The following is a 23,103-nucleotide window of genomic DNA, read 5'->3' on the forward strand; positions in this document are numbered from 1 at the left end:
AAGAGGTTTGCTAGAGGGGAGGAAGGGCAGGTTTGTGTGAATTCACAGAGTACCACTTGAAGAAACATGGTTACAGGTAAGCAACCTGTCCTTTTTCTTCATGTACTCTGTGAATGCACACTAGTGGAGACTAGCAAGCTAAAGTGCAGGCTAGTGGGACAGAGCAAACCCAACAATGAGGTGAATGTCCAAACATATTACAGTGTTCCCTCACTTATCGCTGGGGTTAGGTTCCAGGACCACCTGCAATGTGAAAATCCACAAAGTAGGGACACTATATTTATTTTAATATTTATACATTATTTTAGTAGTCATACACCATTTTAAGTCTTTATCAACCAATCATGTGCCGCCTGGGCTCCTTTTCTCTCCCTTTGGCTTCTCCTTCCTCCCTTCCTTAGGCTGTAGATTGTAATTTTTTTATTATTTATAATAGTCTTTTAGAGTTTATTGAAAAACCGCGAAACAGCGAATCTGCAAAAACTGAACCACGAAGTAGTGAGGGAACACTGTATTTATTAAGGCACAAATCACTGTAATAACAGTGCAAGTTAAAAGGCCCACATCAGTGAAATGTATGTATGCAATCAACAGTACGCTCAGGGGTACTGTGGCCACCCAAGTACAGCTGAGGAGGTAGTGTGTATCATCTCATACAACAGTCTCAGTAGTGAAGTGTGAGGACCACAACAGGTGGGAGAAGCAAAATAGGCCTTCCGTGAAGGCGGAGTGTAACCTTGATGGATCAGTATGATGTCACAACCCTTAAAGGGGAACAAAGCTTTTCTTTCTCTTCTCTTTTCTTTGAACAATAAACATATTAGAAAAGATTGAACTTTGAGTCTTTGGTCTTTTTCTTTGAAAGAGGGAAAGGAAGAAAAAGTCATCAAGAAATGCAGGAGGAGAGGACCGATCTGCCAAAGGCAGAGTCTCTGTGGGCTCTGGAGTCTATCCTGTAATGGGAAACAAAGGTCAAAGGCATTGACCATATAGCTGCCTTGCACATGGAGTCGAGAGGGATCCCCCTGAGGAATGCTGTAGATGCTGCCAAGGCCCTTGTAGACCTTGGTCAGACCGAGGAGGGGAGGAGGGCGGCAAACCAGCTGGTATGCGAGCTCTATTGCAATCCAGTGGTAAAGTCTCTGGAATGAGATTGGATTTCCCATCTTATCTGGGGCATAGGAAACAAAGAGTCTGGCAGTCTTTCTGGTGCCCTGAATCCTGTCCTTGTAAAATAGAAGGGCTCTCCTAACATCAAGGAGTGCAGTCTCTTTTCCAAAGGAGATGATGGGTTTTGAAAAAAGGCAGGGAGGATGATGTCCTGGTTTACATGGAAGGCGGAGACCACCTTAGGCAGGAAGATGATATCTGTCCTGAGAACCATCCAGTCGTGGTGAAAACAGAGGTAGGGTTCGTCAACCCTGAGAGCTGCCAATTCAGGCCTTCGGGCTGAAGTGATAGCAACAAAGAAAGCAACTTTCCAGGAAAGGAGGTGAAGGTCAGCCGACACCAGCGCAATTGAAGGGAGATGTTGACAAGCTGGAAAGCATCCAGAGGAGGGCAACTAAAATGATCAAGGGTCTGGAGAACAAGCCTTATGAGGAGCGACTTAAAGAACTAGGCATGTTTAGCCTGCAGAAGAGAAGGCTGAGAGGAGACATGATAGCCATGTACAAATACATAGGGAGGAGGGATCAAGCTTGTTTTCTGCTGCCCTGCAGACTAAGACACAGAACAATGGCTTCAAACTACAGGAAAGGACATTTCACCTGAACATCAGGAAGAACTTCCTCACTGTGAGAGCTGTTCGGCAGTGGAACTCACTGCCCCGGAGTGTGGTGGAGGCTCCTTCTTTGGAGGCTTTTAAGCAGAGGCTGAATGGCCATCTGTCGGGGGTGCTTTGAATGTGATTTCCTGCTTCTTGGCAGGGGGTTAGACTGGATGACCCATGAGGTCTCTTCCAACTCTACTGTTCTATGATTCTATGAAATGGAGGGGCAGAGAGCTGAGTAAGAACAAGCTTGAGGCTCCATCCCAGTGTCGGGGGTTGGATGGGCGGACGGAGGTTGGTGTATCCTTTTAGGACTGTCTTAATTAGGTGGTGGGAGGAGAGGGAGGGTTGGTCATGCTGTTGGAAAGCCCATGATAACACCACCAGGTAAGACTTAATGGAGGCCAAGGATAGTTCTTGGTCTGCTAAGGTGAGTAAGAAGTCGAGGACTGTCGGTACCGATGGCGGGATGGTTGAGACACTTCAGGACTGAAGAAAGGTAAGGAACCGAGCAATCTTATAGGAATAAGCCCTTGTTGTGGAGGGCATATGGGCCGACTGAAGGATTTTTTGTAGGTTAGGGTGAAAAGAGGTTATGTCAAGATGTTCCATGCTGAGAGGTGAAGAGACTGAACGTTGGGATGAAGAAGTTGGCCCTTCTGTTGATGCTCTGGTCACTCTCTACAATGGGGAGATGGCCAGGGCAATAGACACGATCGCTCCGGAGCGGCCCCTCGCAATGCGCAGAGCTAAACTAGCGCCCTGGTTCTCCAGGGAGTTGGCAGCGATGAAGCGTGAGACGAGGCGTCTAGAGCGTGTGTGGTGAAAGCGAGGGAGCGAATCAAATTTAGAACGGGTTAAAGCCCAAAGGAAAACATATTGCAAAGCAATGGCTGCTGTAAAAAAACCTATTATAGTTCTAGAATTGAGGCAGCCAAAAACCGTCCTGCCGAGCTTTTTAGAACTGTCAGAGGGCTGCTTAACAACACCCCTCAAACTGCGTCCACAGATGATGTGGCAGAGAAATGTGAAGCTTTTTCCCAGTTCTTTTCAAAGAAAATAGCTTTGATTCGTTCCGAGCTTGACGCCGCGGTTGATGCAATCTCCGAAGATGTAGCAAGAGCACCTGCTTGTCCTATTTTGATGGATTCATTTCAATCTGTGCAACCCGAGGACGTGGACAAGGTCCTTGGAGAAGCGAGAGCGACCACATGCATCCTAGACCCCTGCCCATCCTGGCTGGTTAAAGAAGCCAGAGGCGGGTTGGTCGAGTGGGTAAGAGTGGTGGTGAACGCCTCCTTCCGGGAAGGCAGACTTCCAGCCGGCCTCAAACAAGCCGTAATAAAACCACTGTTGAAGAAGCCATCACTTGACCCCACTAATTGGAATAACTTTCGGCCTGTTTCCAATCTCCCCTTTTTGGGCAAGGTCGTGGAACGCGTGGTTGCCTCGCAACTCCAGAGATTCTTGGAAGCATCTGATTATCTGGATCCGGCACAGTCTGGCTTCAGACCGGGGCATGGAACTGAGACGGCCTTGGTCTCCTTGGTGGATGATCTCCGCAGAGAGCTCGACAGAGGGAGTGTGTCCCTGCTGGTTCTTCGGGATCTCTCAGCGGCCCTCGATACCGTAGACCACGGTATCCTTCTGGGTCGCCTCGTGGGAATGGGCCTTGGGGGTACTGCATTGCAGTGGCTCCAGTCCTTCCTTGAGGACCGTACCCAGAAGGTATTGATAGGGGACAGCTGTTCGGCTCCACAACCATTGTCTTGTGGAGTCCCACAGGGTTCAGTACTGTCCCCTTTGTTGTTTAACATCTACATGAAGCCACTGGGTGAGATCATCCGGAGTTTTAGAGTTCGGTGTCATCTGTACGCAGATGATGTCCAACTCTATCACTCCTTTTCTCCAGCTTCCAAGGAGGCCGTCCAGATCCTGAACCGGTGCCTGGCTGCTGTGTCGGACTGGATGAGGGTGAACAAATTGAAGTTGAATCCAGACAAGACAGAGGTCCTCCTTGTCAGTTGTAAGGCCGAACAGGGTATAGGGTTACAGCCTGTGCTGGATGGGGTCACACTCCCCCTGAAGGCCCAGGTTCGCAGTTTGGGTGTCCTCCTGGACTCATCGCTGAGCCTGGAACCCCAGGTTTCAGCGGTGGCCAGGGGGGCCTTCGCACAACTCAAACTTGTGCGCCAACTGCGCCCATACCTTGGGAAGCCTGACATGGCCACGGTGGTCCACGCTCTGGTTACATCTCGTTTGGACTATTGCAATGCGCTCTACGTGGGGTTGCCTTCAAAGACTGTTCGGAAGCTGGAACTAGTCCAACGTTCCGCAGCCAGGTTATTAACTGGAGTGCCGTACAGGGAGCATACAACTCCTCTGTTGAAGCAGCTCCACTGGCTGCCTGTTAGCTTCCGGGCACAATTTAAAGTGCTGGCTTTGGACTACAAAACCTTAAACGGCTCTGGTCCAACTTACCTCTCCGAACGTATCTCCCCCTATGAGCTGCCCCGCAGATTAAGATCTTCCAGTGAGGCCCTGCTCTCGGTCCCGCCACCGTCACAGGTGCGTTTGGCAGGGACGAGAGACAGGGCTTTTTCGGTGGTGGCTCCACGGCTGTGGAACTCCTTGCCAAGGGAGATTAGGGAAGCCCCCTCACTCATGTCTTTTAGGAAGCAGCTGAAGACCTGGATGTGGGACCAAGCTTTTGGCCCATCCTAAGATACGGTTGATATAATCTGATGTATTCGCTGGATTAATGTGTAATTGAATACAGTCTGGCTCTGACTTTTGGCCCAATGCTACTGGCCCTGTTGTAATGGCCACACAGTGTTTTACTGTTTTAAATGGGGTATGATATTGGTTTTTAAGTGTGTTTTTACGATCGTTTGTTTTACTATATTTTGTATTATATGTGGCATTAATCTTGCCATTATGTAAGACCGCTCTGGGTCCCCCTGGGGGAGAAGAGCGGTATATAAATAAAATAAATAAATAAATAAATAAAATTCTGTCTGGTGAGGAGGTGAGGTAGGAGTGGCAGGGGTCGATGGTTGCCTGAGATTTGGAGAAGAGCCAGGTACCATAGCTGGCGAGGCCAGGCGGGGGCTATGAGGATCGCCGACGTCAAGGCGAGTTGCAGTCTCTTCGGCATCAAGGGGATTGGAGGGAAGATGTAGAGGCATTCTGCCAACCAATCGAGGAGAAAGGCATCTCCCAGGGCTGTTCCCGGGGATAGTTTCACCCCGTACTGAGGTAGCTGAGCATTCTGAGGAGACGCAAAGAGGTTGATTGTTGGCCATCCCCACTCGTTGAAGATGGAGTGAAGAATCTTCCGAGTCGAGCTGCCACTCGTGAGAGGACTTTGTCATCCTGCTCAAGGAGTCGGCAAAGTTGTTGCCTGGGAGGTGTAGAGTTAGGATGGACACCTTGTGATGTATGCACCAGAGCCACAGGCAGGTGGAGAGGATCATTAGTTTCCTCGATCCAGTGCCGCCCAGTTTGTTGATGTAATACATCTCTACCATGTTGTCTGTTTGGATTTGGACAGTGTTATGTGTGATGAGGTGGGCGAAGGCTTTGAGAGCCTTGTAAATGGCTAGGAGTTTGAGAAAGTTTATGTGGTGGGCTCTTTCTTGAGGGGACCAGAGGTCCTGAATCATGAGGTTGCCTAAGTGTGCTCCCCATGCAAACTTGGAGGAGTCGATTGTTATGGTGACCGACGGCATGGGGGGATGGAATGGTAGGCTCTTGCAAACATTGGAAAAACTCATCCACCAGGATAGGAACCGATGGATACGTTGCAGTACCATGAGGTAGATCGAATTCGGGTGTCGAGCCGGCTTGAAGATGTTGATGAACCACCTTTGGAGTGGCATGAGGTGCAGCCTGGCGAAGGGAGTGACGAGGATGGTGGAGGCTATGTGGCCAAGGAGGACCTGGATGGATCACGCTCGTAACTTGCAGCTGTATTTGCAGGTGGCAATCTCATGTTGCAAGGCCAGAAATCTGTCTGGTGGTAGGGAAGCCGTTTGAGACACTGAGTTGAAGAGGGCACCTATGAATTTCATCTTTCTCAACAGGATGAGATTTGACTTTTTTGCATTCAATTGCAGGCCTAGTGAGTCCAGTAACTGGAGCGTATGGGCGACGTGGAGTTCCAACACAGCAGGGTTGGGTGCAACAAGAAGCCAGTCGTTGAGATAGGGAAAGACTATGATTCCTTGTTTTCTGAGGTGCTATGACCTTGGTAAAGACCCTCCGTGCCGTCACCAAACCAAATGGGAGTACAGTGAATTGGTATGTTTAGGCGGCTGCTGCTGGTGGCGTTGTTGATGCTGCTGGTTTTGTTGGAGCAGCCTAGGGGCATGTCTGTAGCCCTGTGGTTGGAAGGGCTGGTGAGAGTATTTAAGGAACCATTAGTGGTACCAGCATGTTCTCTGAGCATGCGGTCGTTGTACATCGCACTTGGCCGCTAAGATTTTAAAGTCTTGGTTGGGTTAAGTTTATTGTCCGTGCCAGCATTAAGGAGTCTCAAGGCATCGAAGGGGAGGTCTTCTATAACTTGCCTTGATGAGGAGAGACCAGAGAACCTCAGCCAAGAGTGGTAGCGAATGGCAACCGTATGTGTGATCATCTTACCAGCGGTGTTGCCCATGGTTTTGCCATCTGAATTTGATGGTGAGCCAGAGAGTCGAGCTTCGATCCTCTTTGAAGTCAGTGGTATTGATGACGGGGTCTTCCAGAATGCCTGGATCACATCCAGCAAGTACGGAAGAAAAGGTAGTAGCGTGGCCGGAGAGGCCTCTGCCTGGACCTTTTTAAAGGCAAGGTTGTTAACAGCTTTTGAAGTTTGTTTTATTCTAGATCCAGCCATTCAGACCATCTGGTCAGCAAAAGTACGAACACTGTCGGTAGGAGAAGGTGGATCAACCTCGTAGGCCTCTGGGGCTGGCGAGAGGTTGAGGCCTAAGGACAAGACCGAGTTGGAGTGTATGGATTCCGGAGGGTCATTGTCCTGCTCATCATCCTCAGTTCCTTGGGGGAACCGAAGAGGAGAGGGTGGCACAGTCTCTGAAGGAGGTAGGGCCAGCGGAAGGGAAGATGAGGTAGGTCTGGGGTCTTTAGAAGCCGAGGGTTGTGCAGCTCTAGTCAGACAAGCTGTTTGCCTACCCCTTTTTGGAGTTATCACTGGCGGGAAAGGTTCCTGGCGGGCCTGAGGTTGCTGGGGCCGAGTCTCTGGATCTGACACCAAGACCACAGTCTCTGTGGAGTGGTGGGGTGAATCCTGGATTTCGCCTTCAGGCAAGTGCCAGGTCAGGGATTGAGAAGAGGATCTTTGCAGTTGCGCCGGTTGGATCGGGGAAGACCTCCTGGCCGAGGTGGTCAAGGAGGAAGGGACGTCCTTCTTCGAAGAGGCCGAGGATGAGAACTATTGAACCAGGCGCTTTTTGGCTGGGGGTTGCTTCAAGGGTGCCCGCATGGACTTCCCCAGTGTCGGAAGGATTGGGTAGAAAGCTGCGGAATCCGACTGGGCCCGGCGTGTTTCTACACGGGCCCTCTTAAAGGCAATCTTCATCACCGATGTCGAAGGAGGTGACACCACATGGGTGTGGACCGATGCCACCAAGCTCGAAGTCAAGGAAGGTCCAATCCTGCCTGAGCAGGTCGATATTGTAGTGATGGTCACTGTGCAGGGAGGCTTCAAGGCTTTGGAAGTTTTCAAAATCTTTGACGCTCTCGAGGGCATTGAGCTTGCCTTTTGTGGAGCCGAGGTGGAAGTCGAGCGTTCAGGCACAAGAGACCTTTGGTAGAGGAGCGCCTTAAGCCGGGCTGCTCTGTTTTTCCTGGCTTGGGCTGTGAAGGCCAAGCAATGGCAGCAAGAACCAACTACGTGGCCTTCATCCAGACACAGAAAGCATTTGCATGGCCATCTGAATCTGGGATTTTAGCTGCACACACGGTGCATCTCTTGAAACGTGTGGTCGACATGAGGAAGGTTCTGAAGCGAGCTTTGCGGTGGAAAAAAGGAACTGGGGAGCGAGCGCACAAGGCTGTCTTTTATGTGGGGTGGGGTTACTGCCAAAATTTGAAAGATTCAGCTTGGAAGAGTTTCTGTTGGAGCCTGCGCAGGCACAATTATCTCCACTAGTGTGCATTCACAGAGTACACAAAGAAAAAACTGATGTTCAAAAATCTGGGAGGTACTCTGTTTGAGGAGGCTGTCCTTCAAAATTGTTAAAGGGGAGTGTGGAAGTGCTAGCTAGCAACATATACAGAAATAAAGGGATGCCAAAAAAAATAACTGGATGAAGGGAATAATTTTAGTGTTAAGCACATTGACTAATCACGTGTGTGAATAATTTTGATATCTATGAACAAAAGCAGGTCAGAATCATACAAAGGCAGTGTCTAAAATTCCTCATAGTAGAATTAGATGTAAGCTTTTCATTAAGGTCTTCTAACCTTTGAGCAGGATGAAGGTGAGGGAGGTAGGTTGCTTGCTTGCCTTGACTCAATTAGCCACTGCTATTTCTCCCTTCCTCTCCCCCAGTACCTTTAAATTTTCCCTGCTTCATGAGAAACCTGGGCTTTGCCTGCTGCTGCCATATCCAAATAAATTTCTTGCCTTCAAGAGAAGTTCGCTGAGAATGTCCACCAGGTGTTTTGTGAGGCATTAGGTTGAAGGCTTGAAGATAGTTTGAAATTTTGTGTTTGGAAACACTCACAAAAGATCTACCCTTTTCAGGAAAACACAGGAACTTCATGAAACCCTGCTACATTCCTGACTAATAACAAGATGGCAAAGTTAATTCAATATAAACAAACTGCCCCCTCAGTTTGGTTGTAGTCCTTCAAGTGGCTAGAATTTGGAAATGGTACTTTTTGGACAACTCTTTGAACTCCAAGCTACCATTGTTGGATGGGTGAGCATTAAGTTATAGTCTAACTGGTAATTTTTAGTATGCCAGTTGATTGTATGCATTCATACCAACATGATAACAATAGGAACAACCTACCCCTTTCACTTCATGTATCATCAAATTTGCCTGGCCTGTTGGTTCTGATCAGTGCCAACGTCATTCCATCACTAAAAACTTTCCAACCAAAATACTTCTGCCGGCTGCCATGCCCTGCAGTTGCCTCTCATGTTCAGATATAATTACTTTGAAACACATATAAACACAAAGACTCAATTCATCTTCTGAACCATGAAGTCCAGCCAAGCAGGGAAGTGTACACAGACCTGTGTGTGCACGTCAGATCCCTGGAACAGACTTAATTCTGAATTAGCTTAGATGTGGGAAATTTTGATTCATATCTTTCTTTGACCACATAGTTCATCATTTCCTTGTGTTATTATTCGGTGCTACCTTTCCTTTAAAAATGAACATCTATTGCTACAAAACCCTTATGAAGTGTCTAGTATTTTTAAATTGGGCATTTGTAATGTCCAAAAACTGGTCATCGAAGTCTAAATATTATAAAGGAGTCAGAAGAAACAGATTCCTTTACTGGACCTTTTCTTTTTTTATACTGGTATACTTGTTTAGAAACAATCACCTACCTTGCAATCCATGGTTTTCCAGTAACAGCTGTTCTCTTAATTTATAGCAGCTTGTTTCAGAGAAAGGAACTGCAAAACTACCTTTGAGTACTCCTTCCTAAGAAAATGCAATGCGTTTTTGGGATCACCCTAAATTCAGATTATTTGAGAAGACAGAAGACAAAAATCTTCTCCATATAGTTTTTGGCTTTTTCAGCTTCTTATTTCATGCTATGAAAAAAATCACTTATTGGAACAAATCTTCAGCTTCACCAAAGAGAGTAGGAACCACACAGGCTGCTTTCCCTGTGTATTGGGTGAGTAGGTGATTATGGAAGTCAATAATTGGTGAGACAGATACTATTTTTTCCAGAAGAATCTTGATGCTCTATTTCAACTGACATTAGAAGACAGAACAATGACTAAGCTGCCATAGTTAAGCAGTTGTTTCTGTGACTATCAAATAGCAGATCCTCTTTTTGCTGTGCAAGCAGACAGTAGATAATTGATTACTCATTAATTAGGATTAAGTATGAGATTTGGTGCTTAAATCAGGAATTCCGATCTGATCCCCATTTGATCCAGATATGAATAGATCCAAAGTAATCCAAGCCCCAAATCTGAAATTTGGAAATTCAGATTACCAGTCCTTCCCTATTGGTTTGCAATGGGAAATCAGCATTTTTGTACCCTTTAAAAATTGACACACTTGTAGAAAAAAATTGAGACATAGTAGACTCTAAAGAACAGACTAGATTGTGACAAATTTTAGACATGTAGTTTTAGAGCTTTATATAATGCATCGCCAAGATTACACATCTCTGGTATTATCCAGCATTTTATTAGGCCCCTAGTTTTATCTATGCATTTTATCTCATCATTGTACTCTTGCATAGATGTTTCAGTTCCTCCACCTATGTAGACAACAGAACTTCGTGGTTCACTGATATTATTAACTATTATAATATCTCTGTTTTATATTGTATTTTGGTTTTTTTATCTTATTATCCTGTGAATTGTATGTATGCTGTTTTTGCTTGATTGTATTTTTCGGGCTCTGCCCCATGTAAGCCGCCCCAAGTCCCCAGGGGAGATGGTGGCAGGGTATAAATTATTATTATTATTATTGCCTGCTACATCTTGAGAATTGATGCTGTTTTTGTCATGAAAATGTCCATCCATTTTGCACTTCCAACAGCTCTTTATGAAACCCCAATCCCTACAGTTGAAGAATGACACCTACAGAAGGACAGTCAATGAGGCACAGGAACCTGGCAGAGGTAGGCAGGCATAGAAACAAGAAGATGGACAGTGTGTCAAATTTCAGTTGCTTCTTACATCTTGAGTTGGAATGGTGAGCACAGAGAACTAGTCTTTTTAGTCTGTCAAACTAATGGCCAGATATAATGAAGTAACACCTAAAGTGCTTTTCTTTTATTCTAGTGATTGCAACAGAGGATATCAGACAGCATTAGAAAACATTTAAGTTATGAGAGCATATTTTATTTGCAATACATGTAGAGAGATCCTCTGGTTATCTATGCTGATTTTGGAAACTTTATAGCCATGTTATCAATACTGTACCTGCACCAGAATTGCCAAGGTGTGTCACATGCAGCAAGATGTTTATGTGTGGGAAGACAGCATTTCAATGTTTCACCACTTCTACTCTTAAAAAAGAGGAAAAATTGTACTCTAACCAAGTTCCTAGAAAATTCATGTGACACTTTGTCACATACTATACTATACTCTTTGTTATGATAAAACATTCCAGTAAAACAGAACTCACTGAAGATCGGAGTATCAGGTTCAAGAATTAAGAAACTGTGAACTGATTTTAACTCACCACGTTAACACATTGTACAGCTTTAAACTACAGCTCTGGAGACCAGGGTTCAAATCCCCTCCTAGTCATGGAAAACCACTGGGTGATTCTCTCTGAACAAATCTTGCCAAGAAAACACTGTGATTGGTACATCTTAGGATCACCATAAACTGAAGACTTGAAGACATGCAACAAAAAGAACTCACTTTTATTATAAATGTTGCAGATAATTTGTGGAGTCTTGAACAGGGAAGTGTGGAGTCTGTCTGTCTCTCACACACAAAGATGTTCCAGGAGGAGTAAAGACATTGCAGAAAGCATTGCATTCAACCCTATTTGTTCTGTATCTGGATTACATACTTGTTATCAAGTCACTGCTTGATGTACCCGTGGTTTCAACTACTCAACAACAATAAAAGGAGGTTCATTATTATTTTAAATGTCTATACCAAATCTATTCTAAAATCAGTGCCTCAACAGGTCATGGTTAAGACACTTAATAAAGTATATACAGTGTTTCCTCACTTATCGCGGGGGTTAGGTTCCAGGACCACCTGCAATAAGTGGAAATCCGCGAAGTAGGGACACTATATTTATTTTAATATTTATACATTATTTTAGTAGTTATACACTATTTTTAGTCTTTATCAACCAATCGTGTGTTGATAAATCACCTCCTTCTCCTCCTGTTGCCGCTTGGGCTCCTTTTCTCTCCCTTCTCCTTCCTCCCTTCTTTAAGCTGTAAATTGTAAATTTTTATGATTTATAATAGTCTTTTAGAGGCTATTGAAAAACCACGAAATAGCAAATCTGTGAAAAGTGAACCGCAAAGTAGTAAGGGAACACTGTATTCTTTAAGTTAGAAACATTTATGACTTACTATAATGATGAACATGACGGATTGGGGAAACCAAATAATGGAAAGCAACTGAACTAAGTCTGGTCTAGAGTATGAACTAATATGCTCAGATAAATTGTGGGGTTAGAATGCTGATCAAAATAACAGGGAAAAGACAGTGGCTGATATACATAATGTAGTGACTGAACATACTGGGATAATGGATTTTCCATGACACGTTTGTGACAAATATGGTGCTCACAGAAGCCTGACGATCGGTACAAGACTGAGTTGCCTCTGAACTGTTTTCTCTTTCCTTTATTATTTCAGGAATGCAGTTTACTACCATGCTGCCAGCATGCAGGGCACAAAACTGATTCCAGTCATTGTTAACTAATGACTGTAGCACCGGATAAAATATCTATGACGAGAATCATGATGTAAGGGGAGTGGCAAGGGAGAATGGTCCTGAACAAGGCAGCAAGCACTGTTCAGTACATGAGTGGGTTTAAGAATACTGTACTGAAATAGTGTCAGTTGGGAATGGAATAAACAGTCAAGCAAAACAGCATGAGAGGACACCAGGGAAATGATGCAAATCTGAAGACCAGAACTACAGAATTAGGAAAACTAAAGAAGTATAGTAAAGGAAGAAAAAGCAACTTGGACTACAAGGAGCCAAACATTCATTTCAGCTTGAGGCTGAAAAAGATTCCAAAATATCCCACCACCCCCACATGCACACCGACCAGCAACACAACAAAGAAAATAAAAGAAATATTTTAATGCAAATTCTTTGAACATTCAGAGGGATAGTAAAAGAAAACCCCAACAATTCCAAATGTATGTAAAAAAAGTTTTATATTCAGCGAACTGTACATCATAAAATAAGGGAAATGTTCAGGTATGGTACTTCCAGTAAGCAGCATTCAATCAGAGTTTAGTGACTTTCGCAGATAAAATCTCTCCCATAAGAGCTGGCTTAGATGCCATCATTGGAGCAGAGGTCAACGATGAGGTATTCAGCAACTCTTGTGAGTGGGATAAATGAGTATTGTTGATGTGGACAAACTGTTGGGGCAAATAAGGAGGACAACCTGCTTTCTCGCTCCCTGCCGCTCTTGGCTGGTCATCCAGGAAGGAGATACAATTAGATTTCAAATACAGTATTCTCATTTATCCAACATTCACTTATCCAACATTCTGGATTATCCAACGCAGTCTGCCTCCCGCCCAGATCCACAACTGTTTCTCTAGACAGCAAGGACTGAACTTTTTACGGATTTAATTTTGACAACGTTGTTCCTGTAAGTTCATTTTATGTAATTCTACCTTAATTTGTAGTCAATTTGTTAGTAGTCAACGTTTTTGTAGTCAGTGTTTTCAATACATTGCGATGTTTTGATTCTAAATTAATATAGTAATGACTACATAACGTTACTGTGTATTGAACTGCATTTTCTGTCAATTTGTTGTAAAATATGATGTTTTGGTGCTTAATTTGTAAAATCTTAACGTAATTAGTGTTTAATAGGCTTTTCCTTAATCCCTCCTTATTTTTGCTTATCCAACATTCTGCCAGCCTGTTTATGTTGGATAAGTGAGACGCTACTGTACAATGAATTATCAATGCATCTCTTAAAGCAGGAAATTTTCCATCATTTTAAAAAAGCTGAAGTTAGATCACTGCTGAAAAAGCCCTCCCTGGATCCCCTGGACTCGACTACAGACAAGTGTCTAGCCTTCCTTTTTGGAGTAGGGTAATTGAGAAAGCAGTTGCTCTCCAGCTCCAGGAAGTCTTTGATAACACATACATTCACGACCCATTTCAAACCAGGATACAGAGTTTACACTGCTATGGTTGCCTTCGTGGATGATCTCTAATACTGACAAGGGGTTTGTGTCTCTGTTGGTGCTTTTAGATCTCCCAGCGGCTTTTGATGATACCATCAACTATGTTATCTTTCTGGAACGCCGGGGGGGGGGGGGGAGGGGGGGGTTGGAATCAGAGGCACTGTGCCACAGTGGACAGGCAGGTTCCAGATGGTGGTGCTTGAGGAAAGCTGCTCCTCAAAAAAGAAGCTGTTATATGGCATCCCACAGAGCTCTATTCTATTCCCAATGCTTTTTGACATTTATATGAAACTTTTGGAAGAGATCTTCTGAAGGCATGAGGCAAGGTGCAATCAGTACACTGACGACACCAAAATACATTTCTCTATGTCTTCAAAAACAGCTCTAGCTAAGGATAGTGTGTCTCCTCTGAATGTATGCCTGGAAGAGGTAATGGATGAGGAAAAACAAATTGAAACTGAATTCAGACAAAACAGAGGGACTTGCCATTAAGGGTTCTAAACTAGAGATGGAGGTGTATCAACCAGTTTTGGATGTAATTACAATCCCCCTCAAAGACTTGTTTGCAGCTTGGGAGAACTCTCAGATCCATCTCTCCAAATGTTAGCCCAAGTTGATGCTATGGTCAGAAGTGCTTGCTATCAGCTTCTGCTGATATGGTAGCTGTGCCCTTTCCTAGAATCCAAGGACCTAAATACGGCACTGAATGCGCTGGTAACCTCAAGGTTGGGCTTCTGCAATGCACTTTACATTGGGCCGTCTCTGTATCAAGTTCAGAAACTCCAATTAGTTCAAAACGCAACAGCCAGCTTGGTCACAGGAACATCCAGGAGTGAGCACATTGCACCTATACTAAAGTCACTCCACTAGTTGCCAATTCGTTTCCGGGAAAAGTACAGTGTTGTTTTTGACCTTTAAAGCCCTACATGGTTTGGGTCCAGATTACCTACAGTTAAGTCTTCTCCCATACAATCCGCCCCTTAAGACACTGAGGTCCTCTGAGGGGCATCTACTCCAGCCTACCAGAACCCGACTGGCAATCATCACACAATGGACCTGCTAGAAGAGATTTGGCAGCTAGATCAGGATTTGGAATTTAAGCCACAACTGAAGACTCATCCCAGTCAATTTTAAGTTGTGAACTCTAATCTGCATATGATCAGTGGATTTTAACTCTGTCTCTTGTTGTATGGGCTTTTTTTAATGGTGATTATCTCTAGTTTGACTGAAGTTGTATTCCACCTCAAGCTGCAAGAAGAGGCAGGCAATAAATTATTATTATTATTATTATTATTATTATTATTATTATTATTATTATTATTATTACTACTACTTTATTGGTAAGTACCTTAATGTATCTTTCCCAACATGTAAAAGCACAAGTATTCTCCTTGATATAATGCAAAATTTTCTCATTGATGCAGGGCTTCACACTTCATTTTTCTATTTTAATTTTGAGCATATTTTTATATTCACTTTTTGCTTTTGGTATACACAAAGTTATTCTCTCAACTGTGAAAAAAGTATTCAACAGATGACCAGATATAGAAATTTAGAATCTTTTTAGGTTTGTAAAATCATTAATGACAGTTAAAGAGTGTGAAAAGTACATTCTTTATTCTGCCATACATTTTGATACAGAAAATATTTGACTTCTTAAATTATAAAATGGCAGCCCTTCAAAGACGTCAATTCGCTTTCGAGGATAAAGCATATGTAATGTTTCCAGTTTTTTATTGCACATAATTTACAGGTGTTACATTTTTTATTTACATGTTTGGGCAACACTATTTATTTCCAACTGTACATTGTGTTGCACAAACAATAAATAAATAAATGATTCAAACATTTTTGCACAAAACAACTCTCAAAAAAGCAAATCTCTGTCCTGGGAATAATTTGTACTGATAATTTCTAGTAGTCAACCATCAACAAAATTGGCATTCAGTAGTGATTACCACAAGTAAAACACCTTCTGCTTCTCAAATAACCATTTCAAGGTAGAATTTTTATGCCTGCAGTTAGTGAGCTGGCAGTGTAAAAGGAACTAGAAGCACTGTTCTTTTGTAACCAGTTTGATTCAAAATTGATTATTACATAAAATGCTGATTTGACAACTGTGAACATATTGTGTATAAGGAAGAAAACCCCAAGTAGATACATAATTTGTAGCCAAAATCAGTTTTTAAACTTTGGTCCTATTTTTATCCCATGCAATGTGTATTATTTTAGGAACATGTGTCAACATATATATAGTATAAAATAACTGCCATACTTTCACTAAATGGCTCTACATTTGCATTTCCTATAGAAATTATATCAGTGGTTCTTCTGCACCTCCCAGACAATACATTGAAGGTTGTCATCTGAAAATAAAACTCTAAAGTTCTTAAAAGAGTATCTACTACTTCACTTAAAGACCAGATGCTGTAATTCATTTTTGAAAGACTTTTGGGTTACTTTAATATTCAGAAATCAATACCATTTCTATGGTATTTTCTGCTAACGATGCTAAATATAGGTTAGTTCTCACATTTATTTTTGCAATATTGAGTTGCTTCTCGAAGAAGTGGTCAGGACAGCAATTTTATCAGGTTCCCCCTTCTGGCTACAGTCTTTGTGCTGTACCCCACTTTTCCTGATGACTGAGTATGAATGTCATTAAATAGAACTACAGGGCAAAAGAGAATCAGCAAAAATTGCTTCACACTTACTCCAACATGAAGTCTCCTCTAGAAACCAACTTCTATGAATGGAAGGAGCCAACCATATATCTCTATCTCTGGTATGTAATGTGTCAGTCAGTTACTTCTTTGAATAGTTTTATTTATTCTTTATTTGTTTATTTTAAAAGAAACATTTTCTATAATTAACATACTATATGGTTTCGGTTCAGGTTACCTGCAGAATCACTTTCTCCGGAGGGGGGGGGGGGGAATCTACTGCAGCCTGCCAAAACCCAACTGGCAATTGTCACCCAGAGGACCTTTTCATTAGCTGCCTCAAAATTATAGAATGACCTGCCAGAAGAACTTCCAACAGCTATATTAGCTGTCAGACTTTAAGACGCAAATTAAAACCCATCTCTTCCAGCAGGTCTACCCAGTCAATTTTAAGTTGTGAATTTTAATCTGGATTTTATTAGTAGATTTTAATTGTATTTTAACTGTGTATCTTGGTATATGTATTTTATAATGTTTTATATCTTGTTTTAATGATAGCTTCGAGTCACAGGGAGAGGAGGGTAATAAATTACTACCACTACTACTACTACTATTGATAAATGGAGGCCAAAAATAATTGTAAGTCATAGGTTTCTTTCCAAAAGGACTAGGCTTCTAAACTTAATTAATGATCTTCAAAACCTCACAACCACTATAATGCCACACATGCTTGCTCAAAAGCTCAAGTGAATTGGATTGGGCTTGCTTTTAGGCAAGTTGACATAGGATTGAAATCAAATCTTCATATGATAATTTTAATTTGACTGACATTCTACATTACATACATTATTATTAAGATACCAGCTCAAGTATCTATACAGATGGGATGTTGAGTAAAGGGCTGACGGGAATGTTTCAAATGTTCTGAGGGGCAGGTTTTTCCAAATCAGAAGGGTCTACCAAATTGGCATCCCACTATGCTGCTCCTGGACTTAAATATATTTCTTCCATATTGTGCATGGCTTAGTTTTTTGGTCTTTGTTAAGAAACAGGCATGGTGGCTGTTGAAAATTCCTGCCTATATCCTATGCATTTTAATCCACACTGGTTCTAACTTCAAATGTGCACACAACTATGGATTTTAGCTATCCCAAAACTTTTAACCTTTATTGAACTGGAAAAGGTTAATGATTATAATGTTATTAAGGAGATTGAAGTGAATCATAAATTGCAATTATAAAATTTGCTTAAACTCTATGTTTATTGCATGCAAACAAAATTTAGGAGGGCATGTTGATAATTATTAATATTAAGCTTTAGTAAAAAAAAAAAACCCTCAAGTATGCCTGAGCATAGTATTTTGGCAATTTTCATTTTACGTCATTATGTTATCTTTATTTTATGTTATCTTTAGTTGGTAAGGCACCTGTGTTTACATTGTAATATATCAATTTGTACTAGCGTTTAATGTGACATAAACTAAAAACCAAGACTATCGATTTATTGCATATTTTACAGAAAGAGTGAGTAACATCTAATGCATTCTCCTAGGCCTAAAACATGTGAGGAAGAAGCAAAAATATGGAAAATTGCTTTCCAGGATCCTCGGGGCAGCCAGAGTAGTATAGTGGTTTGAATTATGTGAAGCTCACGGTTTGAATTTCCACATGGACATGGAAACCCGCTGTGTGACATTCACAAATCACATTCTTTCAGCTCCAGAAGAAGGCATAGACAAATCCCCTCTAAACAAATCTTGCCAAGATTTGAAAAACAAGATGGGAGGGGGTTCGGGACACCATGCTTTGCCTCTTATTTTAAAACAAAAAGGAAAGGAAAAAAACATAATATCACCTTCACAGGTTTTTCTTTTCATTCTTAAAATATAAGGGCCTGGCTTCTTCATTATCAATGGAAAGGAATGGATTTCAAACAAATACTAGGCTTTACGGTGAAGAAAACTGCCAGAAATATACAAAATAGCGCTAACTTAAAAATAGATGAACTGACCACAGAAACAATGGTTTTAACAAATGTTAAAACAAAGTTTTTAGATTGCTATTACAATGACTTCTGTACTTGGTTGTTATAATCAACCATGAGAATAAACATAGCAAATAATTTTAGGACAGTTACTTCTATATGAGGTTTGCTGTATTTTAAATAATTGTTAAAAATGACTTATTTTGACTTTATACGATTCTGGATTCCTTTGTACTAAACGGGATTGAAATCTGGAATCCTAGAAGTTAAAGATACAAAATTTGAACTGTTTACTGGGGAGTAATCTGCTTGAAGTCAGTGCATTTACCTGAGAGTTGTGTGATTTAAAGCCTGCAACTTGTACACCTTTAGGAATAGTGAGACATATACTCATGTCTAAGCTGACCCTTATTATATAAGTCGAGGGCAGGTTTTGGGGCCAAAATTATGGATTTTGATGCAATACATGAGCAAGTTAAGAGTTATTCCTTGGAAGGGGAAAGTACCAGTGTCACCTTAGGGGACCAGGAGCCCTTGGCTGCCACCATAATTTTCTCAACAGGCATTCAAAAAGGCCAAAAGTAGGTGGAAAAAGTAGGGGGACCAATGCATCTTTTTAGTTCTCCTAGGACAGACTAAGCTTTTACCTTTCACCACTATTCTTAGAAAAGGGAATGGTTCTTTAAAAAGAGTTAAGATACAGTATTTTTACATAAAACAAACTTAGTTTTTTGAATTGATTTTTTGACTAACATTTCTAGACTTATACATGAACATATAGGGTAGTGTAGTATCATGTATTATGGAAACAAGAAGATATTGCCATTAATTGATGATGATTTTTCATTATGTTTGTGTTTTAGCTTAACAGTTAGATATTGACATGGTCAAGTGTTCTCTTTATTCAGAAGATTTCAAATTATATGAATTGTGTAACTTCAGAATGGCTCAACAAAGAATCAAACTGGTTTTTCTGGGCACACCATATGATTTACCAATATGATGGTATCTGCCCTTTTGTGTGAGCTGACAGAGATTATTTCAAAGAAGGAAAATGTGGAATTAGTAATGCAGATGCTGAAAGGCAAGTGGCAAGACTCTACAAGAAGAATACCTCCAATAATTCTACTTGTTCCCAACGTTACTGGCACATACCCACAAGGTAAGAGGCCAGAATGACCAAAGCCAGTTTAATAGTAGTGTGCAGAATGTCAGCCAAACAAACAACATAAAACAAGTCACGCTGTGTTATCCGTGGTCACGTTCTTCAGTGTTAGTCCAAGTACTCAAGACTTTACATTCTTCTGTCTTTCCTTGTTTCTTTTAATTAAACATGTAATTGTTAATAAACCAACATAGTCCAGAGTTAGTAGGTTGGTATTATAACATTTATTAAAATAATGCTATGGGTTAATAGAAACAGCAAAGAACCAAAGAATTAAAATGCAAGCTATGTAAAAACCCAACTAAAATCCAAATATGTCTAAATGTATTCAATTTAGTAGCTAACTAAAAGCCCAAGAAAGACAACACTCCCAATATAATAATAAAGTACTGCAAAACAATTGGCAATTCTCAGTTATCAAAATTGTGGGTTTTGCATTTTGTATCCTTTTCTCAATCAGGAAAAAAATTCTTCTGAATGTTATATAACATACATATAAAACAAGATAGAAAAATACATTATAAACTTGTAACAATGGCTGTAAATACATTATCTTACATGTTTCTCATAGGCAATAGGTTGGTTATGGTACATACATAGCATCAAACTAAGATAAAGGAATAGACAAATACATGTCATCTGTACGGTTACATACAAGTGACACTCCCATATACCCACTCTAAAAAAATTACATAATACTGTCAGAAAAAAGACTTAAAACTACATATTTTAATGAAGAAAAATTCATAAAAATGATAATACTGAGAACCAAGGCATTCAGAGATTTCAAAAGTCATGCTTTTAAGTTGATCAAAATGTTGTCAACTAAGTCTTCAAACTCTTTTTCAGAACAAACATTACTTTTAAAAGTCACACTTATCCCAAGAAGAGACCTTTGATCAGCATCTAAAAATGTCCAGGTTTATCATAGTTGAGATGAAACTGGATCAAATACTGGTAATGTTTTAGCAATTCTCTCTCCAAAATGTTTTGAGTGTCGCAAGTTTAATCAATCAAACAAAACAAAAAAATCAAAATGGCACAGCATATACTGAAAGTCAAACCAAAGAAAAAAAAAAAAAAAAAAAAAAAAGAAAAACCCCATGTGTAACAGGAAGACAAAGCCAGTGGCAGGATAAAAGAAAAGCTAGCTGAGTACAAAAGGATGGATGTTTATTGCATAGTAAATAAACTGATACTTTTTTCCAGGTGAGACAATGTTGATAAAGTCACCATGAAGGTGCTTTTCAAAAAAAGCCCTCTTACCTCACTTACTATTGACCTTTGCTTTGCAAGCTGTGACATTTTTAGAATAATAAGTTGACACAATGGAGGGGGCAATTTATCACCTGATCTTTGCCAAATCTGGTTCAAGACCATTAGCATTTGACTACTTGATCATTTTTATACCTCACCTTTGTGCGTAAAGTGTTTATCATCAGTAGCCCAGCTATGTAAACCATTTTAAAATTCAAAACGAAACACAGCTAGGCTTTGAAGAACTTAATACTTTTTTCTTTTTAGTAAAGCGCAACCAGCAGTTAACATTCATCAAGTATGAGTTTGATGAGAATTATGCACTGTGTACCTTATTTGGCATGATAAATGAAACACAAAGAAACTTAGAAGCATCCTCAAAAATTGGTTGTCTGAATGTTTGCTTTCGTCACAGACAACAGTATCTTGTAGCAAGTTCAAGTTCTGTTGTATTTTCCTGCATCTATTTTAAATGGACACAATACAACTTACTCTTATGAATGGAAGAGGGGGAAATGAAATACTTGCTACTGTATAAATACTATAAACAAATACTTCAAATTTTAAAAAATGAGACTGCATCTTAGAACCCTTTGGTTTAAGGCTGAACAAGTACTATAAAAATATATTGTCTACAACTGAAAGGGAACATGGTACAAAAATATTGTGGTTGGCTATTGGTGGAAAACTTCTATTTCACAGTTTAGGATCTTTCCAAGTTGCATTATGCTATGGCAAAAACCAGGTAATTTAAATGGTCAACTCATTTGTCTTTCCTCACAGCTTCATTTCACATACTGGGCGACTGAGTGGCATGCATTAACTTGCTGTCTGAGGGAGGAGCTGATTATACAAGACATCTGACTAAATGATCATGAAGAAAATAAGGCACTTTCTTTTCTTTATACTTATTCCAATACTTAAAAAATAAAAAATAAAGACAAAAAGGCTCTTTTGGTCTTTTGTTTCTCGACAACCACCAGAAAAAATCATTTAATGAAATAAAGGGTTTCTTTGTTCTTTTTTCTTTTTTATAACACTTGAAAGTATAAAATGCTACATTTCCAAAAATATATTTTTTCTGCACCAGCACCCTTGTATAGTAAAAGTATCTACTTTTTTCAATTTGTTTCAATGCACTACACTTTATCTACAATTTCATTACATGTATACAGCAAATAGGCAAGCATGGCTTTTACATCCTTATGAATTTTCTCTATACAGGGAGGTTTAAAAAAATATTTGAACAGTTTGCCCAGTAATGTGATACATAATGCATGTACCTTGTAATTGTGTAATCTTTTAAGGAAATTTATGAACAGTGAAACGAACTGCATTTCAGGATTAGGTTGAATAGTGTTGCTGTTTTGTTTATGCATTGATGTAGTTCAAAAATTCAGTAACCTATCTTTCATGGCACTTTTTTAAATCTTAAAAACACCCAATTTGGCAGGTAATATAAAAAAGGCTGCATCTTCTGCCCTTTGAGGGCATTGGTAGTGACTAAACTCCATGTCAAATTTTGAATACTTTTAGGAATCCCTTCACCAATGACATCCCTGACCAAAGAAGGTTCATGCATGACGCATCATCATACAGTACATTCAAAGAGAGCTTTGACTTCTTTATGAGAAGAAAAAGATTCCTAGAAGTCTCACAGTAACTGCCTCTGTCATCAGGGAGTTAAGGGACATCTGCCTCCTTCTCTTTTGCGAGGCCCTTCTTACCATTCGTTTAGGGTGGGACACTAAAAGATGATCAGTGCGGAGGGATGAATTGGACCTTATTGCTTTACTACTATTCAGTGCAGGTTCTAGAACCACTTTCACCCAAACAGGGAAAAAAAGCTGAGTTGGAGGACAACAAATTCTTTGTCTTTTTTGTTTGTTTTTTTTTTTGTTAGATGGTAAGACGAACGGACAAGTGCCTCAGCTCGCTGCACTGAAGACAGGCAAGCAAAGGCGATTACCAGTTAACTGATCAGCAGGCAGGCATGGTCAGGTCATCATTGGGTGAAGAGTTCAGAGGTCAGAAGGTCATAGGTTAGTTGCCGGTGGCGGCTGGGTGGTTAGGAACAAAAAACAAAACAAAAAAAGAAAGAAAGATAGAGAAGAGATTAGTTTCAGCTAGTGACGGCTTAATGACAACATGAAAACTAATCACAACTAATAAAAACAGGCATGTTTAATTCTGACATA

General features: G+C 40.9%; 1 protein-coding gene across 5 annotated transcripts in view; it reads right to left on the bottom strand.

Moving 5' to 3' along the window:
• Positions 1 to 496: 496 nt before the first annotated feature.
• Positions 497 to 23,103, bottom strand: part of qki (QKI, KH domain containing RNA binding) — a 183,095-nt gene continuing 160,488 nt past the window's right edge. For 4 of the 5 annotated variants that reach the window (XM_003215756.4, XM_008123135.3, XM_008123123.3 and 1 more), the window contains one exon: positions 15,433 to 22,965. In XM_003215756.4, the coding sequence (XP_003215804.1) occupies positions 22,949 to 22,965 (17 nt within the window). In that variant the 3' untranslated portion in view covers positions 15,433 to 22,948. Of the gene's footprint in view, positions 22,966 to 23,103 lie in introns of all 5 variants that reach the window. The other variant, XM_062976478.1, reaches the window with a different exon arrangement.

The sequence above is a fragment of the Anolis carolinensis genome, chromosome 1 (assembly GCF_035594765.1).
Source record: "Anolis carolinensis isolate JA03-04 chromosome 1, rAnoCar3.1.pri, whole genome shotgun sequence".
Classification (NCBI taxonomy): Eukaryota; Metazoa; Chordata; class Lepidosauria; order Squamata; family Dactyloidae; genus Anolis; species Anolis carolinensis.